Here is a 19,203-nt window from a genome sequence, read left to right as displayed (position 1 = left end):
CAATCTAATTAGTTTAGCGTCTAATTGATTAGTAACGGAGGGAGGTGGTAGTAGTGGGATGGGCTAACAGGTAAAGACGCTGCTCAATGGTGCACGTAAAGACTAGTGGGGGGGTACGGGGGTCAAAGGTCACCCCCAAGCTGCTACTACATGGCTGACCTAGCAATAACAGCACAGTTTACAGCATGCTTTGCCCCGGTAATAACAGAGACACATAAATACGGACACACTCTCGTGAACACATTGGCGTTTCCATCCATAGAGCGATGAATGCGTACGGCTGACGCCGTCACAGAGTTCCTGTTCGCTGTCGCCCGCAGCTGTTCATAATCACATTAACAGCATTCAAATACCCCCCATATTTAGAAAAGTGTGTTTTTATGGGGCTGACACAGCAATACGAGTGACGAGCAGTGACTTAATGACCTGAACATTTGAACTCTGACCTGGCGTGCTGCCTGCAGGCTAAACATGACCCACCAGTCCTACGCAGCCCAGATGCATGAAGCAACAATGAATGGATGTGTTGACAAGACGACATCCATCAGAGCTACACAGAGACCAGGAACCGTCACAACCACCACCTCACTCCAAGGCACACACACGGTTAACAGTCACAACAACAACACTGCCACGCTAACGTTGCTAACTCCCTTGTTGTGAGCTCGTCGGGCATCTCTGGCACACCAAGATGTTTCGTTCCAGGGCGACGGGTGCGGACTGACTGATTCATGCCAAATGTTTTAAACAAAGATAAATGAAGACAAGCGTGTGAGGAAAGGCAACAAGAGTAAACCAGACATAACCACAAGCAGAACATCAGCTGAGACCGGATCTCGTTCTTTACTACCTGTTGGCGGATGGATACAACAATAACATCGATCTCATTGGTGGAGTTAAGACGTAGCTTGTGTGTCCTAGTGACTTTTGCATTTGTTTTCATACTTTATCATTGTTTACATAACTTATATATAATTAATTATACACAAGTTAAGTCTGTATGTCTGTTGGTTGATTAAGTGTTCATTTTTTTATCATCTAGAGCAGTGGTTCTTAACCTTGCTGGAGGTGCCGAACCCTGCCGGTTTCATACGCTCACTCACCGAACCCTTCTTTAGTAAAAAAAATTATTTTTTTTTTCCAAATTTAAGACATAAGTGTATGTGTTACTGGTGTATTTAATGAATTGTGCATTAATGTCACCTTTTTCAAAGAACACAACCAAGACAGTGCATGAACTCACATGAAATGACCTACCTGTAAATCAGTGTGACTTCTGCTGTTGTTATAGAGACCATTTCAGATATGTGTGGTTTCACCTTGACAAGTGTTACTCTGATGTCATTTTCACACCAAAGTCTGTTTCTGTTGTTTTCCATCAGCTTAAGGAAGTGTTCCTTTATTTTTGCCAGTGCGAGACTAGAGTTGCTCAACTTGACATTCAGATCCTGCAGAACACTGACTCCCATCACGTTCCGTTATACAGTACATGTAAATTCACGTTGCACATATTCGTCCAACCACTTTCTTTTTTTGCTCAACACAGTTACTATTAATTAAAATATGAATAAAGCAATCAGATGACGTACCATCATGACAGTTGTGAATCAACTACTGAGTGCGCAAAATCCCCTGTAGCACTGGTAGGATAATCGATGTAGTGTGATCACCTGTACCAGTGATGGCTAAGGGGGCGTGTCATCATTAATTGACACGATGTGTCAAACGTACACAGTGATTCGTGTATGTTCAGCATACCTCCATCTCCGCCGAACCCCTGAGACCGACTCACCGAACCCCTAGGGTTCGATCGAACCCAGGTTAAGAACCACTGATCTAGGAGGTTTGTGGCTTTATTACAAGATTGAAACAGATTACAATGATTTTAGTTATTTTAAATGGGGAGATGTTTGACCTACGAATTCAGTCTTGAAACGAATTCAGCTCGTATGTCAAAGGACTACTGTATTTGTTCTGGAAATTAAGGTTTTCTTTTTTTTAAATTATGCAGAGCATGTTATAACTAAACTGTTCACTACTAGAAACGAGATGCTGAATGTCAGAAATCTTTTACAGAGAAACATGTCAGAAAACGGCTGAGGCATAAAACCTAAAGACACACACACACACACACACACACACACACACACACACACACACACACACACACACACACACACACACACACACACACACACACACACACACACACACACACACACACTTTGAGCCATGTTCATATGAATAAAGCCATTTAAGAAGAGCTTTACCTGCACAGCACCAGCTGTATGTTTGAAGTGTGTGTTTGTAGGGAGTGTGTGACTCTTAAAAGATTAGGGCAGCAGCAGGTCTGCTTTGGAGCTTAACCTCACTATTTATGCACGTGTCTATAGGGATAGCTGCGTGTGTGTGTGTGTGTGTGTGTGTGTGTGTGTGTGTGTGTGTGTGTGTGTGTGTGTGTGTGTGTGTGTGTGTGTGTCTGTGTGTGGCTGAACTCACCATATTCTGCTCGTAGATGCTCTGGAATGTGAGGCTCATAGCCTTCTTTTTCTGGAACCTCGTCAAAATCATCCTCATCTTCGTCCTCCTCTCCATCTGCAGAAGCCTTCATCTGAGGAAGAAAGAGAAGGGCAGGTTTAGACTGTGTTCATTTCAAAACCAGAACCTGAGCTGTTCTGCAGCGGCGAGACACATCAAAGTGATCTGTGGAGGAAGAAGCAGAAAGATGTAGAGGAAAAGATGAAAAGAGGAGAAAACAAAGCAGGGGCGTCCACCTCAGCGCCCTGGTTCAGAACCGACCCACAGAACCCTCTCAGACGTACGGTACAGAACTATAACGACAAGGAGTGAGGAGACACACACTGATCTGACAGCAGATGATGACTCCTCTGACACAGACAAGACTCTTTATTTCCTTCTCAGCTGAACCAGCTATAAGCATACATTCATGTAGGCCTGTAGTCCTACCCTTCAGTGTCCTGCACTAAGCTAGAGAGTGGACTGGTCCACCTTCAGTCAGAGGACCACACCTCCACCGCCGCCGGTCTGCAGTCTGCAGTGATGATGAGCTCCTATCAGCGTTAAGTACAATTTACTGTTTTCATTTCCTACAGGGGCTGTTAGCCACTGGCTGGGCTACAATACTCCTATACACACAGAGGTAATTTACAGTGTGTGTGTGTGTGTGTGTGTGTGTGTGTGTGTGTGTGTGTGTAGGTGCGTGTGTGTGTGTGTGTGTGTGTTTGTAGGTGCGTGTGTGTGTGTGTGTGTAGGTGCGTGTGTGTGTGTAGGTGTGTGTGTGTGTGTGTGTGTGTGTGTAGGTGCGTGTGTGTGTGTGTGTAGGTGCGTGTGTGTGTGTGTGTGTGTGTGTGTGTGTGTGTGTGTGTGTGTGTGTGTGTGTGTGTGTGTGTGTGTGTGCCATGCCTTTAACTGTTCAGGACACACATTTCAGTGGAGCAGCATAATAATGATAGTGATTAGCATTATGAGGAGAACAATCTCACGTTAAACTAACCTCTCAGGTTTTTTCATTAGTGTGTGATACCCTGTGTGTGTATGTGTGTGTATGTGTGTGTGTGTGCCAGACAGAGATAGAAATGCAGCTGTGTTACTGCTGATAAAGCCCATTTGGATGCTAAAATGACTCCATAAATGACGAGCCTTTAGAAGGTTATGACTCCACACATGACCCACAGGACAGGCTCTGTGAACACTCCATAGTACGACACTCCATAGCACAACACTCCATAGCGCGACAATCCATTGCACGACACTCCATAGCACGACGCTCCATAGTACAATGCTTCATAGTACGACACTCCATAGTTCGACACTCCATATGACACTCCATAGTACGACACTCCATAGTAGGACAATCCATAGTAGGACAATCCATAGTACGACAGTCCATAGTACGTCACTTCACAGTACAACATTTCATAATACAACACTCCATAGTAGGACACTTCATAATACTACGCCCATAGAACGAATCTCCATAGTATGACGCTTCACATTACGACACTTCATAGAATGCCGCTCCATAGTATGACGCTTCATTGTACAACGCTTCATAGTACAATGCTATATAGGATGACACTCCATAGTATGATGCTTCATAGCACAACACACTATAGTACGATACTCCATAGTACGACGCTTCATAGTACAATACTTCACAGTACGACACTTCACAGAACAGTAATCCCTCACGTATTCATGCTTCAAGATGCCCGGCTTCACTACATCGCATATTTTTTGTAGGCAGTCACGTGATACAGAAGGCGCATGCTATTGGCTGATAGCATCCTGAGGTTGTTTAATATCAGTATGGGGAGGGTTCATATATGTATATAATACCGTAAAAATTAAAATAGTTTGTCACTATATCGCGGAATTCTGTTTTTTGCAGGTGGTCTTGGAACGTATTAACCGCGAGTAACGAGGGATTACTGTACAACACTTCTTAGTACGACATTTCTTCAGTCAGTGAACAAATGAAGCAAAATCTGTCGTCCTTCAGATCAGCCACAAGGACGGAGGCCGGGTGGTACCAGGTGCTCCACCATCGGTCGACTCCCACTCACGTGTGGGTGTGGATGAATGTGGATTTATCGTCACCATCTCTAATGACAAGCACCTCCCGGTGTCACCGCACAAGTCTACACGTAACGTAACTGTGATCATGAAGCCAGAGCTCTTCTGACTGCAGACCATCCTTTAATCCACCACAGGGAACGCAGACCTGATGGTGTCGACGCCTCGAACGATGGCTGACAGGCTGGTGTTAAACAGCAACAATTTAAACACCAGAGAAAACTTTCTCCATTACACTGGTTCAGACTCACACACACATATAGTCCCTATAGGGTTTCTGCTCGTCTGCTTTAATGCCGGCTGCTTTATTCTGCTCTGATCAATGACATAAGACCAAGAAGTAATCACCCAGCTGGAGGAAAATCTGGCCCCAACATCATCCCTTTCCCCCTTCTTTCTGCTTCTTTGTCTCTAATTCACCTTAATTTAATCCTGATAGCATCGAATATGTCGGCCGGCCTGGCAGAGCTGTAAGTCTCACAGTAGAATTAGCTTTCTTCCAGAAACATTTTGCTGACGGGAGCGCAGCTAAAATATGGCCTCTATTCCCCCACATGGCTGCACGGGGGACTGCTTTGCATTTTAACAGAGCTTTGGTTTATTCTAGGGGACACACACAAGGAGGAAATCACCCCGCAGCAGATAAAAACTGATTCTCCAACGGAAAAACTCACGTTTCAGCAGACTAATTAGATGTGATGGTTTAAGTAAAGCAGGGCTATGTGTCACTGTAATAGGAAAACGACAAGACAAATATCGGTACGTTTAACATGAAAAACAGGCCCAGATAGATATAAAAAAGAGTTCCTGTACAGACCTGAATAAATAAAAAAGTTGTTTAAATAAAACAGGGCCATGTGTTACTGTAATGACAATAGTTATTCAAAGATAAAACATAGCAGCTTCTTAAAGAGGAAATAGGATCGACGGAAAAGTAAGTAGTTGTTTAACACCCAAATAAAGAAGGGCTCACATCGCTGCTTTTTGCAGATGTGGTCCTGTTTGTGTTGTCGGCCTGTGACCTGCAGCACTCACTGGCCTGGTTTGCAGCTGAGTGTGACATGGTAGGGATGAGGATCAGCACCTCCAAATCTGAGGCCATGGTCCTCAGCAGGAAGACGGTGGACTGCCTTCTCCGAATGGGGAATGAGGTCCTTCCACAAGTGGAGGAGTTTAAGTATCACGAGTGAGGGAACAATGGAACGTGAGATTGGACGGAGAATTGGGGCAGCAGGAGCGAGGGAGTAGAGTCGCTGCTCCTTTGAGGTGGTTTGGGCATCTGGTGCGGATGCCTACGGGGCGCCTCCCTAGGGAGGTGTTCCTGGCACGTCCAGCTGGGAAGAGACCTCGGGGAAGACCCAGGACCAGGTGGAGGGATTATATCTAAACACTGGCCTGGGAACGCCTTGGGATCCCCCAGTCAGAGTAGTGGATATGGCTGGGGAAAGGGAGGTTTGGGGCTCCCTGTTGAAGCTGCTGCCACCGCGACCCAAACCGGATAAGCGGAAGAAGAGGATGGATGGATTGAACGGCCAGGCTCAAGTGTTAGTCTGACAAACGATCAAGCTTCAATGTGCAGCAAAACCACTGTGACACCTCAGCAAGACCACGGCCATGGCAGGGTGTCAGTAACAAAGGAGGTGTGTGGAGGTGGCAGCTTTAAGCAGCTCCTCCCACCCAACCGATTCACCATTATGTACTATTAAAATAAAGTACAGAGTATTTGTCATTTATTTACAAAAGGTTTCTTATCATTGACTCCCCACCACTGATCACCAAGCAGAAGCTTGTGAACACAAATGTGTTCTTGCACAAGAGTTGTGGTTCCCAGTCATTCGGTTTTCCTCTCTGACGTGTTATTCGCCACTGAACAGTTGTTCTAACTTCACTGTCCATGATGTAACCTTTACCAGACCAGACTGGTCGGACAAGAGTCACACTCTTCAAGTTGTAAAAAACTATCAACACATTTTTATCAGTGACGTCTCACATCACGGACCAATTCTGAAGTAGCCAAGCCTAGCCCAGCCCAGCCCATCCCATCCCATCACCCCGGAGGGTTTTTGGGGCTCCACAGACGACCCTCAATGAAGAACAGAGGGCTGCACAGTGACACACAAACTGATTCCATAGTGAAAGTGTTTTCCTGATGTCTTGAGTGTCCTGAGTGATTCCTCTGAACATCGGAGTCCAACTCGGACCACAAACACCGGCCTACTGATGGGACAGGGAACACACCGGAAACGTCAGTGTTGAACCTGTTATTAAAAGCCTGAAACAGGTGGATGCCATCGTGGAAACATCATGTTAACATCTGGATGGACGTCCACATACCAGTAATGTGACTTATAAAGACACACGAGCCAAAGACAGACAGATACAGATCAATGAAAATCACTCCAACTACAAAACCTCACCACCACAGGTGCGTTTTTTCAGCATCTACAGCACCTCACCCTCTCACCCCTCCTCCCTCTTAAATAGCACTCTTATCCTTTATTAAATGATGTGAGGGCGCCGCCTCGGACAACTGCTCCCCCAACTTCATTTGTCTCTTGGCAAGTTTGATGGCGCTGCGTTTAAAAAGCCATTCAATCTTATAAAGCAAAAATTAAATGTAGTCGACTGTGATGGGCACTCAGTGCATCTGCTATTTATATGCTAATGTACACTCAGCCCGCCAAGGTCTGGCAAATTATTAGTGTACAGCCATAAGTCAGGTGTGTGTCAGCGAGGGGAGGGGCAGGTTATCATCATACACACTCACACAGAGGGGGAGGAAGAGAGGAAGAGGAGGAGGAACAGAGGAAGAGAGAACACAGGAGAAAGAGGGAAATACGGAGCTGAAGACTCAACTGATGTTTCCATCGTCTCCTCAACAAGTTAATATCGCACACAAACACACACACACACACACACACACAAAAACACACACACACAAACACACACTACATTTAAGGCAGAGGTGTGAGGTATCTTTTTGGAAAACTGAGCGTCTCTAATGGCTCCATTATCACAAACTATTCCCCTGAAGAGTGTAAGTGAGAGACGTTAACTTAATGAGCACATTACACACACTTTCATAAATACACACCATCTCACAGAATGTTACACACACACACACACACACACACACACACACACACACACACACACACAGACATAGCTCTGTGTGAGCTCAGACCACGACCGTCGTGTGACTTCATAAAGAAGTATTTTTTAATAACTCTATAAGGTGTTTTGTGTTTGTGGAGGACAGGAGTCCCACCGACTGCTGAAGCGTTCACCACAGCCAACTCCCTGAACCAGCTGACAAAGACCACAAGGACCTGCCGCCCCCTGAAGACCACCTGAACTGAGGAACTCTTTATTGATGGCTGGACTAGCGCAGACAGCCCAACTCGACCAGTTGCTAATGGCGGCGGTAACATGGTGGTCTTTTTAGCCAAACAGATTTTATAAATCTAGATGAAACCAGGACTCACCGAGCCAACCCTCCCAGTGAGTTGCACCACATTTATCATCAGTTCACAGCTGGTTAGTGGTATTTGAGTTTTTGTTGCTTGTGTTTCCTTCCACATCTAGCACTGCTGGTTTTTATCATTGCCACTGTTTAATGGGTGCTGCGTTGTGTGAGAGGGACAGGAAGTCCATAGTGATTCATTTCCACATATTTACAGACTAATTAGGCCAGGCGCGTCCACGGAGTCTGACCTGCTCAGGGCCTGATTTGCCACAACATTCCACATCTCTATTACCACCTTGCACTCCTATTTATTACTACCTAGAGAAGATCCCATGGGATCCCCCACTAATGAGCAAGAAGCTTCCCAGTGCCTCACCCCTTCACGCAGCTCCTTCTTTGCTGCATTACCCCATTATAGTGGTCCACCCCCCAAACACTCACACAGACGCACCCTTTGTCTCCGGGGAGCAGTCAGCTCCTATGATGCATAGGGTGACATCTTCATTCCACTAACCGAGTCTGGCAGCTCTATTAGCTGGCCTGAAGCTTCCCAAACCCTTCCCTGTCAACAAGCCCATTCCCAGCTGTCGGCTCCAGTTCCCCCTCCCAGTCTGTCTCAATCTGTGATCGAAACAGTCATGATTAGACCTCCTCGCCCACTGCAAAGTGAAATTACACAGTGCTGTCCTTCAGTTTTAGTGGGGACCTCTGAAAGCACACCTCGAAACAGGTGCAGCAGCCATGCAGAGACCCCTGGGGGGTTCTGATGGAGCCAGGTCCATCCCATGGTCACAGAGACCAGGCTGGGAGAAAGATCACACACACACACACAGACACACAGACACACAGACACACACACACACACACACACACACACACACACACACACACAAACACACACACACACACACACACACACACACACACACGAACATACACCCCCTGTCGGCCCCATGGGACCCATCACTTCCAATCTGGAACCCGCCTCCGTTCACATTATCAGGCCGTGATGGAACCAGACTGTGTCCACGGTGATTTAGTGGATTTTAAAAATGACACAGGATGTCTTATTTACGAAACGGGGTCAAACCAAATAAATCAAATGAAACTATCTCTCCCCACCACTGCACATTTCAGGGTCCTGATGTGGCTGAAAAAGCTTTGGGTTAGCTGTGATGCTACGCTGCCATCAGTCAGGAGGACCATCAGGAAGACCATCATGGTTCACAGTTCTTCATGTTCTAATGTTCTCACCTCATCACTCCAAATCACAAGGCCTACATCATTCCTTAACCTGGTATTTTACTGGATTTCCCATAACTGTGTGAAATCTCTAAAACGACATGTGTCAGTCAAGCACAGGGATGTTCATCCTTGGAAGAGAATGCAGCATTTAGCCCTTTTCACAGATGGCACTACCGCAGCTCAAGGTAGCTGCAAAAACTACTCCCTAAATTTAACATCATACTTCATTGCACAGAACACAACGTCATTTATGCATCGACATTAGTGGAAAAACAACTCATCTCATAATAACAGCAATAAGGAGAATTTTTGATGTGACCTGGTCATGTCTGTTCCCCTCCTATCTCCTCAATGACGTCAGCGTTCCGTTCTCCTGATCCTGAATCCAATCTCTAGTCCTGGTTTATAGTTTAACATTTACATTTTTCCAGTGAGATGCTGAAACCAAATGCAACAAGCAAATAACCAAAGACGTCAAGCCAAGAAAGTCAAAGGTAAGGATTCCTTCAGTGGGTGTAACTGAATTAGAACTGAGCTTTACTTCTTCTTTATTCTTACTTCTTGCATTTATTTCTCAAGGTTTATTTTCTGCACATACTTTTACAGTTCCTTTTTATTTAATGAACAAAAAAATGATCCAAAACTAAAAATAATAATAATAATTTACTGAGGTGCAAAATGCCAAGAGTCCTTCTGAACCTAATTCATGATGATGAACAAGAAGAGGCAAAGAACAACAGATCACTGCAGAGAGAGATACATCGATAGAATGAAGGTAGATGAAAAGGAGGAGAGTCAGAGGAGAGAAATAGAGGGATAGTCTTTCTTTGTTTATCTCCAGTAAGAAACAGGCGGCCACATCCATTGTGCTGTGATAAGATGGGTTATCAGCAGTAAACAAGGCCTGGGTCTGTATGAATGGAGCCCAGAGTGACTGAATACACTCTTAAAAACAGATATGTTCAAATAAGTCTCAGTCTTATCCTTGCCTAAACAACAGCCATGTTTCCAGTTAGCAGCACTCAGAGGATGCATGTGTTTCTTCTGGATATAGACCCATTAGACATTCCAACGAGGGTCCTCTGGAGATGGCAGATCCCCCAACCCCCACAAAACACCTCACAGCAAACGCATCAGTATAGAGAACAGCATCCCTCCGTTCCTCTGGTGAATCCGGAGTTCTGCATGCTGTTGTGGACAGACGCCATGAAGAAGACCAACCTTCAGAAACTCTTAACACATTCAAACCTCAAACAGGCACAACTGTTTGGAAAATGAATGTGTCTAGTTGTCTAGTCACTCCAAAAAACCAGTAGGAGAAGAAAGTCAGACATGTGTCGAGATGCTGCCGCGATTTAAAGGTGTGGCAGAGCTGGATCAAGGTGGAGAAGACGCCATGAAGGGAGGAGAACATTCAGAGAACCTCAGTCAGAGACTCAGAATGCTTTGCTAGAAAGCTGCAGCCCCCAAAGGCTTACAATTTGGTGGTGCACACAGCGAGGTTTTAAGACCAAAGGAATCTTGCGTGAATCTAAGAACTTCCAAAGATTCCCCTTCTTTGTGTGTGTGCACCTCGAGAACTACAAACGACTGCAGTTTATTAGAATTCATGTCAGAGGAACTTGATCAGCTCCTTCTTCAGATCAGATCATCTGTCAGCATCAGTGGAGTCATGAGTGATACACGTCTGTGGTGATTGGTCAGGTGGACGAGCACAGTGATTGGCTGAACAAACGAGACGTTGCAGAGCGTAGAAACAGATTTTTAAAAACCTATTAAACATCAGCTGTAAAAACAGCTTCTTGTACCAACGAGCTAAAACTGGACCAGCACAGCTGTGTGACAGCAAATGAATCCAGTCAGAAACCAGATTTGATGCCTTTTCTCTACACAACAAGGCTGGAGCTTGTTGACCTGCCGTGACTCCATCAACAGGATTCTTCACACACATGTCCACTTGGCAAAATTAGCTTTGTATGTTGGGACGTATCCATCCACAAAGAGTCAGCGATGAACAAACCGTCTTGTGGCGTGTTGTATTCTCATGTAGACGCTCCGGCAGTCGCTTGTCCCTGTATCTCCCATGAGCACGCCTCTCTATCTGCGTGTGGAACACTCCAGCTCCTTCGTGATGGTGGACGGGACTGAGAGGCCCGTCGGGACACAAACCAATTGCGTAGTGTGTCAGTGGCCCGATAGACAGGACCCAGTAATGGAAGGCCTTTAAGGCTAAAAAGGAAAAGCTAATTATGATAAAGGGGCTGTAAGTTGTGTGGTTATCGCGGCGCTGGGCTGCTGGTGCAGCAGACTGGTCCTGACAGTGATAACCAGGCAGAGCCAGACACCCGGCGCTCTGTCACTGTCATCTGCTCTGTTCAGCTCCGGTGGATCCACACGCTACAACCTCACGCCTTCTCTCTTCAAACACACTGGTCACCTAAAACATGAGGCTGCAGGCTTCTGTCCATCGCACTCAGCACTCAGACGACAGCGGTTTAACCTCACAAATCACACATTAGTCTGGGGTCTTTTCAGAGGACAACCACTGGGTTAGCCTGTGCCACCATTCTGGACCGGAATAAGGAGAACCAGCATGATGCTAGGCTACATCAATAACCAGCTCCACTCATAAGCTGTCAGCCAGGGGGTGTGTGTTAGTGGTGGAGAGTGGATGAGTGGGTATCCCCTCCCTTCCACTCCACTCCCCAGTGACTTCTCTCTGAGCTGATGCATTATGCATCATGGCTGTGTCTTGCTATCTCTCCGTTCCCAAATGTTTTCACTGTTAATATTTCCATCATCCCTCCTCCGCGTCTGCCGTGACGTGTCCCTCTGGGAAACACCAGAATGAACGTAACTTTAAAGATGACAACTCTGGGAGAGGATTTGAAAACTAACACCCAGCGAGAGGGTTTCACTTAACCAGCAGTGGAATGTGGTCAAACAGTTTCACTTCATCTGTTCTTACTGAACACGTGTGGAAAGGAACACGTTAGAAACCGTTTGTTTTCGTCAGCAGGAATTTCTACATTTCTGAAACACCGTGTTCCTGCTGGCACTTCACTTCATCTCCACAAGGACTTCAACATGATCTGGTTCCTCATCAGTTCCCCGTCTCCTTGGTTCCCTGTCTCAGTGGTTCCGTCTCTCTAGTCCTGTTTCTGACTGGTTCCCTGTCTCTCTGGTTCCTGGTCTCTCTGGTTCCCAGTCTCCCTGTCTCTCTGGTTCCCAGGTTCACTGTCTCACTGGTTTCCTGTCTCACTGGTAGACTGGATGCTTTCACCACTAGATGGTGTGGATCCCAGCAAAGACCCAGACTCAGTCCAACACAAGCTTAGTTTGACAGTGGATGTCTTTTAGTACTATGTACGTAGACACATCTTCTCCTCGACCTGAACGACAAACTGCACCCAAATGATGTTAATCTGCTGATTTTGTGTAAATTGTTCATCTGCTATGACAACGTTCATATTTAACATTTGATTATAATGTTCTTCAGTATCGTTAGCACTATTTCCTGATGACAGTGATGCTGAAAAGAGACAATCACTAGATAGCAAAGCAGTAAAAGGACATCTTCCACTGTCAACAACATGAAGAACGTGTATTCTCACCTGTTCATGATGTAGCTGTAAATATAAATAACTTCCAGCTTAAATGAAAGTTGAACAGAAATTCTGTTTGCTGTGTGGAGGCAGTGCTTCGTGGTGTGAGGCTGCCACCTGCTGGCCACTCCCCATACCTACTGGACAGGACCAGGAGCCAACAGCAGTGCTACAGCAGGACGTATAGAACTCACCACTCTGCGGACCCTGGTCTTGTAGTCAATGTGAAGGTCTTGGTGTTTCTGCAGGGCAGCTTCTAAATCCCTCTTCAGATCCAGAGCCCTCCTTAAAAGCTGCTGGTCAGCGCCTGACTTGGTGAATACCTACAGAACAGAGGGATCCGTGGTGAGAAGGCTGGGAGGACCGGAGGGTTATTTTACAATGCTAGGATGCACAAGGAGCTGTCAGCATAGTCCATCATGTTGTAAACATAGAGAATAGACACTGGTAACTACGTCACAACAGAAAAGGATCAAAGTTCATTAAATATGCGCAGAGGATACACTCTTGAGATTAAGTTTTTAATGTAAAAAGCAGCAAAAAACCAACTTGTTGATCATAATGTGATCGATATCACACTGAACGTTCCACCAAGACTGAGGGACGTGAACACTAATCATGTGGGGATTTGTTGCTGTGGATCAGGGAGAGAAAAGTGATTCAGGATTAACTTTCCATTTATTAATTTGTTTTCAGTGAAGATGAAGACCTCTGCCAGCTGACGTAGCCTTGGCGTCGCTGAGGGGCCCACGTCAGTGGTAGCAGAGATACTGCTGCATCCTGGTCCTGCTGGAGGTCTCTCTCCTGGTGTCAGAGCAGAGGTCCACCCAGGGGGGGGCAATAGTTTGAATAGAGATGTTTGGGCAACAGTCTCTGATTTTCTGCTGCTCAACCAGCACGGACACCATCTGTTTGCATCACTATCCTGCCCTGGACATTATCCAGGAGCAGCCATAAGTCTACGTCCTCTCCTCACCTCAGCGACAGGTCAAACTGACCTGCCCATAAGTCATCAGCATTCATCACCTTACAATGAATCTGCTGTTCCAAGTGTTTCACAGCAAAGCTGAAAAGTTCCAATAATTGGAACAAAATAATCCAATTATTAATAATCCAAAAGACTCATTGCACCACCGTAACGCCTCTTAAATCTTTACGGAGAGACAAACACAACCTGAGCAGTAGTTATTGGGATATAACTGAGTATTCTCATTGACTATCTACCCCTCTGAGCTGTGTAGGACGGTACCCACCTGAACCCAACCCTGAACAGCTGGAAGATGCTTGGTCTTCATCAGTTTACAAAGCTCAATCACCGTGGAAACCACTGCTTCATTATCCTCCGTCTCCTTCACATGAACATCTGCAAGAGAGAAGGCAAAAAGAATTAAATGTGAAAAAACGATCCCTTGTCATGATATTCCCGGTAAATGACTGCAGAATGAGTTCAATCCCTGATGCCACTTCCATGAGACACAAAAATGTTTTAAACAGTCTATCAGAGTGTGGGAAAAGGTAATACAGATAGAAGGTGGTTTAATATCAGTATGGGGAAAGTTCCTAAGTGTTTAAATTATTGAAAATAATAAGATACATGGTTTGTCGCTATATCGCGGAGTTGGTCATTCGCGTGTGATTCCTGGAACATATGAACAGCAAAGAACAAGGTTAATGCGTTCCAGGAACAACAGGCGAATAACAAATTCCGCGATGTAGCCATTAACTACTTATCTTATTATTTACGATAATTTAAACGTTTATGAACCCTCCCCATACTGATATTAAACCACCCTCTATCTGTATTACCTTTTCCCACACTCTGACAGACTGTTTAAAGCACTTTTGTGTCTCATGGAAATGCCTTGCGTTCCGAGACCCACGGAACATAGTGCACTTCCGTATGCTGTCAGCCAATAGAATGCGCGTATGGGGTCACATGACTACCAACTAATAATCTGCGATGAGCTGAAGTTGCGAGTGTTGATGCACAAGGGCGCACTGTATATTTATACTTTATATATATATATATATTATATATATATTATATATATATATACACATATACACACACACTGTATATATACACTCACCGGCCACTTTATTAGGTACACCATGCTAGTAACGGGCTGGACCCCCTTTTGCCTTCAGAACTGCCTCAATTCTTCGTGGCATAGATTCAACAAGGTGCTGGAAGCATTCCTCAGAGAGTTTGGTCCATATTGACATGATGGCATCACACAGTTGACGCAGATTTGTCGGCTGCACATCCATGATGCGAATCTCCCGTTCCACCATATCCCAAAGATGCTCTATTGGATTGAGATCTGGTGACTGTGGAGGTCATTTGAGTACAGTGAACTCATTGTCATGTTCAAGAAACCAGTCTGAGATGATGATCATAAAGGGATGGACATGGTCAGCAACAATACTCAGGTAGGCTGTGGCGTTGCAACGATGCTCAATTGGTACCAAGGGGCTCAAAGAGTGCCAAGAAAATATTCCCCACACCATTACACCACCACCACCAGTCTGAACCGTTGATACAAGGCAGGATGGATCCATGCTTTCATGTTGTTGACGCCAAATTCTGTCGCAGCAGAAATCGAGACTCATCAGACCAGGCAACGTTTTTCCAATCTTCTATTGTCCAATTTCGATGAGCTTGTGCAAATTGTAGCCTCAGTTTCCTGTTCTTAGCTGAAAGGAGTGGCACCCGGCGTGGTCTTCTGCTGCTGTAGCCCATCTGCCTCAAAGTTCGACGTACTGTGCGTTCAGAGATGCTCTTCTGCCTACCTTGGTTGTAACAGGTGGTTATTTGAGTCACTGTTGCCTTTCTATCAGCTCGAACCAGTCTGGCCATTCTCCTCTGACCTCTGGCATCAACAAGGCATTTCCGCCCACAGAACCGCCGCTCACTGGATATTTTTTCTTTTTCGGACCATTCTCTGTAAACCCTAGAGATGGTTGTGCGTGAAAATCCCAGTAGATCAGCAGTTTCTGAAATACTCAGACCAGCCCTTCTGGCACCAACAACCATGCCACGTTCAAAGTCACTCAAATCACCTTTCTTCCCCATACTGATGCTTGGTTTGAACTGCAGGAGATTGTCTTGACCATGTCTACATGCCTAAATGCACTGAGTTGCTGCCATGTGATTGGCTGATTAGAAATTAAGTGTTAAGGAGCAGTTGGACAGGTGTACCTAATATAGTGGCTAATATATATGTATTTACACATATAGATAGATACACATACACACAGACACACATATATGCAGATATGCAGGTGATTCCTCTGACTCCCAGTGGGTTTCCCAGCATGTCCTGGGATGTCCGTGCTGAGGCTGTGAACCCTGGGTGTGGACGTGTGTGGATGTTTACCAGTGTTGTCTGTCATGTTGGTGCCGCATCACTAGTGAGTGGTACTCACCAAGACTGAGGTCCAGGTCCAGAGTGTAGGAGTGAGAAATGAGACCCGAGTTCCGAATAAAAGCATTTTCATCCTTCTCCTCTTCTTCTTCACTACTTTCTTCCTCCTCCTCTTCCTCCCTCAGCACTGTCTCTGTGTCTCCAGTCTTTTCTCCTCCCTTCTTCTCCTGCTCCTCACTACTCCTCTCTTGCATCCCTCCTACTTCTCTGTCATCCTTTAGGTCTTTGCTACAGCAGGGCTGGTCTTCAACCGATGGAAGCCCATTGGCTGGTTGGGGGTTTGGTGAGCTGCTATTGGTTGATGTGAATTCGCACTCAGGGAGGAGAAGTTTCATACAGGCTTCCATCTCTGTCAGCGTTGCCTGAATCTCCTGGTAGGACTCTGACAGAAAAAGAACAGGTCATGTGTAAAAAGAACTCCAGCAGGGAAATCTCAAGTCATTGGAAATTAGTTGATACATTTCAAGCACATACTACCGATTCCTATCATTTTATATTACAAAATGTCATTCAAACCCATCATTATTATTATTGTTGTTACCGTCCATGTCCTTGGAGGCTGTCTCCACTCGTTCTTTGTAGATCACCTCCATCCTTCTTTGTCTCTCCTCCTCCCTCCTCCTCTCAGCGACGGTCCTGGCTTCAGCATCCTGGAAGTCCACCTAACAGAGGGAGCACCTGACATCAGCCACAGGCAGCGACACGCTGGGAAAGCAGCTCCTGGTGGTGGGGTTGACAGGGGAGGGGGTGCTTTCTATCTTTTCATGGCATCATGGAGCCCAAACTCGTGCAACACCTCCATGAAGTCTGGTTCAAAACCATTCTTTCTAACCAGGTTGGAATGATCTCATTCTGAACCGAGGAATTGGTGACTTGTTTGAGGCAACTCATCACAGAACAGCTTTTCCTCCCTCACCTTCTTAACCTGTTTGAGGAAGTGGTAGCCAAGAGCTAACTTCTTGTATGCTTCCCCATAAGTGAGCTGCCATGATTGGACCGTCTGAATGGCCAGTGACCTCAGCTTCCTGGCCACTTCTTTAGGAGGGGGGAGGGGCTGCTCTGAGTCCGTCTCTACCGTCAACTCCAAGAACTCCTGCAGGGGAGGAAGGAGGAGGAAGAGGAGACCGAAGCATCAGGATGTGACCCACCCATCGCTTCTTCCTGACAAAAACAAAGAGTTTTAATCTGTTGGAGGTGTTAAATGTCAAACCCAACCAAACTATACAACACTTTCAGAGGTGAGGCACTGTGAGGCTCACATCGGGCTACGGAAAGAACCTTTGACCTGGAAGTTGTCCAGAAGGATGGTCCTGAAGTGGTGCGATCTGGAGAACAGCTCACTGGCTATCTGGAAGGCAGACAGTCGGATCTCGGCGTGGTCCTGGTTGAGCTGGGACATCACTGAGTGGTACACGTGCTCTATGAAGTCCTCAGACAGTCTGACAGCAGTAAGCACACACAATGCTGGCTTCAAGCAGTGCAAAACCAGGAATTCAGATTTCATGCAAAATCATTCATGCGTATTTTTATAATTTTGGGAATCCTAACTGTTACCTGGTTGTAACTTTCAAACGTCCTACTTAGAATCTTTGATAGAAAATGTGTACAATTTGTCCACAGATGTTTATCAAAAGTAACAAAATATGACAGCGTTAATACTGAAAAGACTTTTGTACTTAAAAAATATTTGTACAGTATGAGTAGAGTTCACAATATGTCTACATGTTCCACAGGAAAAATGAAATCCAAGTAGAAACTCTTTTTCCTGAGGAATGACACCTAACCAGCTGGTCCCAGAACTCGGTGGAAACTGTTGAAATCCGACAGATAATCTCCTTCTTGTCTATAACACTGATGCCTGAACCTGAGGAAGAGTTAGTGACAAACTTCACAAGCTTCTTCATTTCCTTCATCTTGTCCTGGTTGAGCTGAGGCTCTCCTGACGTCGTCAGCTGCTCCACCAGCTCTGACAGCCTCTCCCTCTGAGACAAGTCCATCACTCACGTTTGCCTGGAATGAGAACATGAGAACATGAGAACATAGAACAGATGCAGGGATTCTCTCACTTCTGGTCGCTGGTAGAGTAGAACTTTATCGATCCTTTCAGGAGGTTCCGTCAGGGAAATTAATTAAAGGCATGAAGAAAGGCGTAAATAGAATAATAGAAATAATAGAAAGTCACAAATAGGCATAGGAATAAGAAGGCATAAATAAACAGGCCTCGATAGGCATGGGTGAAGTGTCTTTAGTGTACTTAGAGCATGTTCTCTTGTACACGCAGAGAACTACAGAAGGAACACAACAATACCAAACCTGACTGACCACCATGTGAACGACTACCGAACAAACGACAGGAGACATTTATGTGTATCTGCGGTCATTTGAACCCACAACCGGAAACGTCTCCGGTCCAAAGGTGAATTACACCGCTAGCGTTAGTTAATACTAACGTGTAATTAATTAGCCGTGACATTTTGTTCGGTAATAAAAACAAAAAGCAAGAGAATTCAGGAATTAAATGGACACATTCTGTTTGATCGCGTCTTTTTAAGTCAGGTTGTTGCTATCGGTGCTATTAGCCCTCTGGTTAGCTGCTGTGCTAACTTACCTACCGCTAGCCTGATTATAAAACAGTGGAACTCGTTCTTTTTTCCAGCCGTAAACTGAATAAAATCAGGACAGAAGTCCCCGTCAAATATTTAAAACACATAACTTGTCTACCTTTCACATATTAACTGTTAGTTTATGGTTTTATCAAGAGGTTTGGAGTCCTACGGCTTCATAACGCCGGTGACGTCATAAGTTGTTTACAGCTCCAACTTCCGGTTGTACTTTACAAAATAAAAGCCGAGAATCGTCACGT

The 19,203-nt window shown here is 45.4% G+C and overlaps 1 protein-coding gene across 4 annotated transcripts in view; it reads right to left on the bottom strand.

Annotated features, from left to right (window-relative positions):
• Positions 1 to 19,160, bottom strand: part of uvssa (UV-stimulated scaffold protein A) — a 29,249-nt gene extending 10,089 nt beyond the window's left edge. Inside the window, exons 1-9 of one of the 4 annotated variants that reach the window (XM_068325953.1) lie at positions 19,062 to 19,160; positions 18,228 to 18,350; positions 17,626 to 17,779; positions 17,257 to 17,433; positions 16,882 to 17,002; positions 16,342 to 16,722; positions 14,166 to 14,275; positions 13,107 to 13,235; positions 2,500 to 2,611 (exon numbers count right to left, since the gene is read on the bottom strand). In XM_068325953.1, the coding sequence (XP_068182054.1) occupies positions 2,500 to 2,611; positions 13,107 to 13,235; positions 14,166 to 14,275; positions 16,342 to 16,722; positions 16,882 to 17,002; positions 17,257 to 17,433; positions 17,626 to 17,779; positions 18,228 to 18,337 (1,294 nt within the window). In that variant the 5' untranslated portion in view covers positions 18,338 to 18,350; positions 19,062 to 19,160. Of the gene's footprint in view, positions 1 to 2,499; positions 2,612 to 13,106; positions 13,236 to 14,165; positions 14,276 to 16,341; positions 16,723 to 16,881; positions 17,003 to 17,256; positions 17,434 to 17,625; positions 17,780 to 17,894; positions 18,351 to 18,948 lie in introns of those variants that run through there. The other 3 variants (XM_068325951.1, XM_068325952.1, XM_068325954.1) reach the window with 3 other exon arrangements.
• Between the last annotated feature and the right edge of the window lie 43 nt (positions 19,161 to 19,203).

Source organism: Antennarius striatus, chromosome 10, assembly GCF_040054535.1.
Source record: "Antennarius striatus isolate MH-2024 chromosome 10, ASM4005453v1, whole genome shotgun sequence".
Lineage (NCBI taxonomy): Eukaryota > Metazoa > Chordata > Actinopteri > Lophiiformes > Antennariidae > Antennarius > Antennarius striatus.
Note: the sequence above shows the minus strand (reverse complement) of the source record. Positions and strands in the feature narration are given on the sequence as shown.